Source organism: Akebia trifoliata, chromosome 8, assembly GCF_017979445.1.
Source record: "Akebia trifoliata isolate Shusen 1 chromosome 8, ASM1797944v1, whole genome shotgun sequence".
Taxonomy (NCBI): domain Eukaryota; kingdom Viridiplantae; phylum Streptophyta; class Magnoliopsida; order Ranunculales; family Lardizabalaceae; genus Akebia; species Akebia trifoliata.
In genome coordinates, this window is record NC_141382.1 from 21,806,455 (window position 1) to 21,813,197 (window position 6,743).

General features: G+C 34.9%; 1 protein-coding gene across 2 annotated transcripts in view; it reads left to right on the top strand.

Moving 5' to 3' along the window:
- Positions 1–6,281, top strand: part of LOC147396380 (ELMO/CED-12 family protein) — a 29,022-nt gene extending 22,741 nt beyond the window's left edge. For both annotated transcript variants that reach the window (XM_086450337.1, XM_086450336.1), the window contains 3 exons: positions 5,063–5,183; positions 5,435–5,577; positions 5,808–6,281. In XM_086450337.1, the coding sequence (XP_086306463.1) occupies positions 5,063–5,183; positions 5,435–5,577; positions 5,808–5,909 (366 nt within the window). In that variant the 3' untranslated portion in view covers positions 5,910–6,281. The remainder of the gene's footprint in view (positions 1–5,062; positions 5,184–5,434; positions 5,578–5,807) is intronic.
- Positions 6,282–6,743: the final 462 nt, after the last annotated feature.

Consider the following 6,743-nt stretch of genomic DNA (forward strand, 5'->3'; position numbering starts at 1 on the left):
CTTTTTTAAGTAGGGTTGTTGAGATTATAGTGAAGGATTCCTTCAGAACAAATATGTTTGTGGTGCAAGATGATGAATACAGGAAGATGAAGTTGGAGGAATTCCATGAGGAATAGGATATTTGTAAGGTTAAGAGTTCTTTTTCTTAGAGGTGGTTGAGTTAGACTTTATTAAATGTATAGGACTATTACTTATGTTTTTTTGGTGACATTTTTATTTTCATAACTTACTGCGTTATGGTGGGTAAGGTTCTAAAACCTTGTTTGAGATGTTGATGTGCATGGATCGTCTTGAACTTAGTAGTTTTTGATATGACATATATATGTGCATCATCATTTGTTGAGCTTATATTAATTTTCTTATTTTCATATTGAATGGATAGACCATCATGTTACATGTATTTATTTGTTGGTTGATGTTAAGATGTTTCTACTTACAGGTTGTGGTACTAATGACATATTACGTAGGATTTGTAGGACGTAGACTTGAGATATATTCAACATAAGAAGAATGTTACCAATATGTAACTGGATTTAGATGGCATGCCATAAAGCATTCAAGACTTTAGATGAAGTAGAAAAACATTTCCATGCATCGAGGAGATCGTCTTGAATTTACAAGACAATTCCCTAAATCAAAAGAGAATGAAATATAAACAAAAGTTAGATAGAAATTAGTCTAACAAGTTTTTGAAATCTCATGGATGTTTATGCATTGTGATATTTTTATTAGCATTATTTATGTGTTAATATACTTTGGTTTGGACTAGTAGGTATTTAGGATATCTTTTGCTAGATGTGTTGTAGTTGAAAAAATAGGTATTATTTTAATTATGTGTATGAGATACAAATATTATTCTTGTTTTATTATTATTATTATGTGGATGTGAAACTGTTGAGTATATATTTTCCTCCACTCTTGGGTGTGTCATACCCCAATTAAGCGTCGTGACCCTCTTATATTCATAGTTCTCCCCTTCTCCATCAGATCGGTCTTTTGGAGTTGGTTGGTTAACATGGTATCAGAGTGCTGGTTCTTGCAAGTCATGGGTTTGAATCTTTCCCCCCTTATGGGTGAGGGGGAGTGTTGAGTGAATATTTTCCTCCACTCTCGGGTGTGTCATACCCCAAATAAGCCTCGCGACCCTCTTATATTCATAGTTCTCCCCTTCTCCTTCAGATCGGTCTTTTGGTGTATGTGGTTTGTCAACATGGTATCAAAGCCAATTGACAACTCAAAACCAATTGGCAATGAGTGGAGAGGCCTAGGAGCTTATAAGAGAGAGAGATTGGATTGGGCCAAAGCACGTGGAGATATGAACTGGTGACATGGAGGCAAGAAAGGCCTGCTTTGATACTATGATAAATTTGGGGTCTAACTCAAAACCAATTGGCAATGAGTGGAGAGGCCCAGGAGCTTATAAGAGAGAGAGATCGGATTGGGCCAAAGCACGTGGAGATATAAACTGGGTGACATGGAGGAAAGAAAGGCCTGCTTTGGTACTATGATAAATTTGGGGTCTAACTTAAAACCAATTGGCAATGAGTGGAGAGGCCCAGGAGCTTATAAGAAAGAGACAAGGCAATTTGTGTCTGATGTGGGACTAAACTCAACAAAAACAAATATTATTGTGATATTTACATGTGAAGTTTATGTCCATTTTATAGGGGATATGTTACTGAATTTTCAATAAATATTCATTGATTCATATTTTAATAGATCAAATTTTGAAGACTTTTATTAAAACTTCTTTAAAAAGAATCATTTTGCAAATTTAAAAATGTGTTTTTATGCAAACATTGTTTTTACGATAATTTTTTTTTTTTTTCGTTTCTATTCAACTAAGCAGTCGTAAAGCATTACAATAATGTTTAGAAATGTCTACCAAGCAGTTGCAATGCATTTGACCACGAAACTGTGCAATCGCAAAAAGCAGGAAATGTGAAACTTTGCATTTTGCAGATTTTCGTGGGCAACCAAGCAAGGCCATAATGTAGCAATTTCCCTACTAAGAATCCTTTCATTAGTAAAATGGTAGTCAAGTTCAATATGCTTTGTCCTTTCTTGAAACACAAGACTAGAAGTAATATGCATAGCTGCCTTGTTATCACATAGAAGATTCTTATGTGTATCTACTATGATACCTATCTCCTGTAGAAATTGCCTCAATCAAATAAGCTCATAAGTATGAGACATAGCTCTATACTTAGCTTTTGCACTCAACTTGGCCACCACTACCTGCTTCTTGGTCTTTTAGGATATGAGATTACCATTGAGGAACGTACAATAACCTGTGGTGGACCTTCTATCTAAAAGAAAACCAACTCAATCTACATATGTAAATTCCTCTATTCGATTATGACCATCAGACTTATACAATAAGCCATGTACATATGTAATTATACCTCTTCCAACAAGTCTAAGATATACTGCCTTTGCGAGAGACTAATACCACAAGCTAAGCAAGCCACCTCAATACCAAGGAAATACCATAGCTTTCCCAAGCCCTTAGTATGGAACTGCAGTTGTAGTTATGACTTTAATTTCTTAATCCCATCAGCATCACTACTTGTCAACACAATATCTACATATACTATAAGTAGAATATACCCATTCTCAGTTTTTAGATGAAAGACTGAGCGGTCCATTTGACATCTTGTTATCCCATAGGAAATAATTGCATGACTAAATTTTCCAAACCCAGCTCTTGGAGATTTTCTTGGACTATAAAGTGCTTTCATGATTTTGCACACTTTTTGGAACTGTAGTTGTAGTTATGACTTTAGTTTCTTAATCCCATCAGAATCAATATCTGTCAACGCAATATCTACACTATAAGTAGAATATACCCATACTCAGTTTTCATATGAAAGACTGAGTGGTCTATCTGTCATCTTGTCATCCCATAGGAAATAACTGCATCACTAAATTTTCCAAACCCAGTTCTTGGAGATTATAAAGTGCCTTGGAGAAGAAAATGAATCATGACACAAAATTAGAAATTGAGTGATTTGTAACACACACGAGCGAGTACCCGTACGAATATTAATAGGTTGCTCGCATGAATATGGATCTGAAATCACCACTGGCAAATCACCACTGGAACGGGAGAAGTTGGCACGGATTGCATAATTGGATCTGCAAACGATGAAGAGATTGGCGTCGTTGGTACAACGATGGTCCTACGATATACATGAAGAGAGGTGGGCACAATGCCAAAAACAAGGTACAGGTAAGGGAACATGACTAAAATCAACGATGGACATAATAGGAAAATACGGAATAGATTCAAAGAATGTAACATCTGCACAAATAAAGTGTTTGTGTAATGTTGGATTATAGCATATATAACTTTTTTGCATGTGGGAATAATCAATAAATACACATTTTAGACTCATTGGATCTAAAGTGTTCTGTCTTGGTCCCAAATGATGAACAAAGTGGACACAACCAAAAAAGCAAGGAGGAATGTGAAACAATGGATGATGAAGAAACAAAACTTTGTGGAGATTTATCCACAAGGACAAGAGTAGGCATTCGGTTGATAAGATACCGTGTAAGGACAACTTCACTCCAATAAACCTTGAGAACCTTCATTTGAAATAACAAAGCATTAACAACATCCAGATGATGGCAATTCTTACGTTCAACAACCCCATTTTGTTGAGAGGTATATGTAGATCAAGATTGGTGAATAATATCCACGGGATTGCAAATATGTATTATAGCTACCAAGAAAGAACTCTTTGGCATTATTAAAACATAAGATACATAAAGAAGCACCAAATTGAGTATAAATTTTTATATGAAAATTTTGAAAAATGTTAAACAATTCAGATCGATCTTTCATTAAAATTAGTCAAGTCATTCTTGAACAAGAGTACAAAAACCCCAAACATGTGAATGTACTAAACGAAAAGACTCTACTCTGGATGACTAACACTAGGTGGAAAAGGGACACGGTGATATTTACTAAGTTGATATGCTTCACTATGAAAGGTGGAATTATATTCAAAGTGGGAACTAAACAACGTAAAGTACGAGAAGACAGATGACTAAGTCTTTAGTGCCATTGTAAAATCCCTCGACCTTCATAATCTCCCAAAGCAATCAAAGCGGATCACTGATAAGATTAACACTATCTGATAACGTGGCTCACTTCAATCGAGAGAAGACAATTCTAAGAGAAGGAAGTTCTAGGCTTCCAAAGATTTGGGATTTTAAAGCATCAACTCCCATCGTAGAGAGGATAGAAGACAAATTTCTATGTATTTTATGTTTTCTATATGATGAATATCACTGACAATAGATTGATACGGGTTCAGCTCTTCATGAATGCGCTTAAATGATGCAAATGTCTAATCCAGTGTGAAGTACTAATGAGTGATTTCATAATCCTGAATACATATGTTTCACAAGTTCCCAAATTTTTTTACCAGTATCCAAAAACATAAAATTGTCGTTAATCTAAGGCCTCATATTGTTCCACATCTAAGTTACAATTTGAGCATCCTCCTACTCCAGCATCATCAAGTCCCATCTATGTAACAATTTCATAAAATGTATCTTTTGAGCAAAATAACATACTATTAAAGATCATAAAATCAGGACATTATCATTGAATCCTATAATAAACTACATTTATGAATAACCAAATCCGATATTGTGTATCAAATCCTACAATAACTACATTCATGAACCAAATCACAAATCTCACAAATAAATATGTTCAATTTTTGTTTAGTTTTGAAGAAAAAAAGTGTGCCTAAAATGTAAAACTGCATTCATTTTTTTAAATTGCTATGGTACAAAATGCATTTTAAACATAAATTTAAAAATGAAAAATGCCATTTTTGTAACTATGTGAAGGACATCCTAAAAGAATTCAGCTGCTGGAATATAAAACATTTTATGTGGAGAAATGAAGATTTTAGATGATTTTAAGAGTAAGTTATCAGTGAAGATAACTATGAGAAGAATGGATAGTAAATATAATCATAAGGAGTGATGTGTGTCAGTCATTGAAGAGTGATATACTCATGAGCTTGTGTTCCTTTGGCAGGAATCATTCCAGAGACTATTGCACAAGAAAGAAGGGAGGAGAGCAGCTTGGGAGTACCCCTTTGCTGTAGCTGGCATCAATATATCCTTTATGTTGGCACAAATGTTGGATCTGCAATCAGGTAAAATTTCTAAAATGAAGGGAAATTTGGTTCAAATTTCTTCATTTGTTTTCTAGTTACCCATCCTACTGAATTACTTCCTGTTTGTTTACAGAATCCTTAAAATTACACCTTTCTTCCAAATTATGACATATTCTTCTTAAAATCTTTCCCAAAATTGCACTTCGACCGCTTTCATTTCTTTCGTTAATTGAGTGAGAAGTTTTAGTAGGGGAAGAAAACTTACAGGCTTCGAATTTTCTTTCTTGCAGGAAAACCTACATCTATGGCAGGAATTCGATTCTTAGAATTGCTTATAGAAGATGAAATGGCATTTGATAACCTGTACTGTATAGCATTTCAAATGATGGACGCTCAGTGGCTAGCTAAGCGCGCTTCTTACATGGAATTTAATGTAAATCAATATACCTCTACCAGCTTATTTTAGAGAGATTCTATTGCCACCCAAACTTTTTGCTAATGCCACCCCAGTTCATATGTGAATCACCAAAGAATTAGCAGAAGTTGGTGTGGCATTGGCATTAGAAGCTCCCTTATTTTATCTATATATCCTTATATACTTGGGAGTATGGACTATATTAGCACGAATTCTGTTTCCTGATCTTTTCTTTCTCATTTTTGCAGGAAGTTCTGAAGTCTACAAGGACGCAGTTGGAGCGGGAGCTCGCTCTTGAAGATGTTTCCAATGTGAAAGATTTACCGGCATACAACCTTTTGGACAGATAGCTGAATCACATTTGTTTGGTTTATGGTGCCAGTAACTTGTTTTATAACAATTATACAAATCTTTCAACCCAGATCTGTAATATGGCGCACACCAATTTATATTTATAAGAAATGTCATATACTTTAGCAAATAAAATGTTGGGGTTTTCTTAATTATGGATATACCCAAACCCCTGATAATGTTCTTTTATGGATGTTTTGAAACAATGTCAGCCTAGCATCTCTGTGTTACAGCGGACAGTTTTCGTTCCTATTATAAGCAAATCCAGATGATCGTTGTGGTATACTTGAGCTCATAACAAGTGCAAGAAATGTAGAACTAAGTGTACCGGTTAATTTTTTGACGTGTAATATAGTGGTAAGCATGCTAACTTTATGTTGATTTTTATTTCTTTTTTGGTTGGGTTATTTGCCAGTGGTATTGAATGGAATAAAAACTTATATATACAGTAGATTCTGGTTATGGCTACACTTATTATACTTGAACTAGAATCAATTTTGACACCTGTACTACTATTGGTGATGTCGATCTAATCTGCTGCAATGAGATACGATAGTTAAAAATTGACTAGTAATTGTAAGGTCCCATTTCGACTACTGCATAAAAAAAAATCCCTTCTCCTTGTCGATAATGAAATTCTCGGGGTGGCAATCTTAACATGACACTCGGAACATAACTTGAAAACATCATGAGGTTGGTGAGCTTGCTTGGATCATAATCGTGTTGACCAATCTGACATGGTTATTAAATAGGTTGTGTCAAGGTTACGGACGTCAACCCTCTTAACCCATTTTGACACTTTTGGTTTTTGTGTCATTAATGTGTCATCTTGA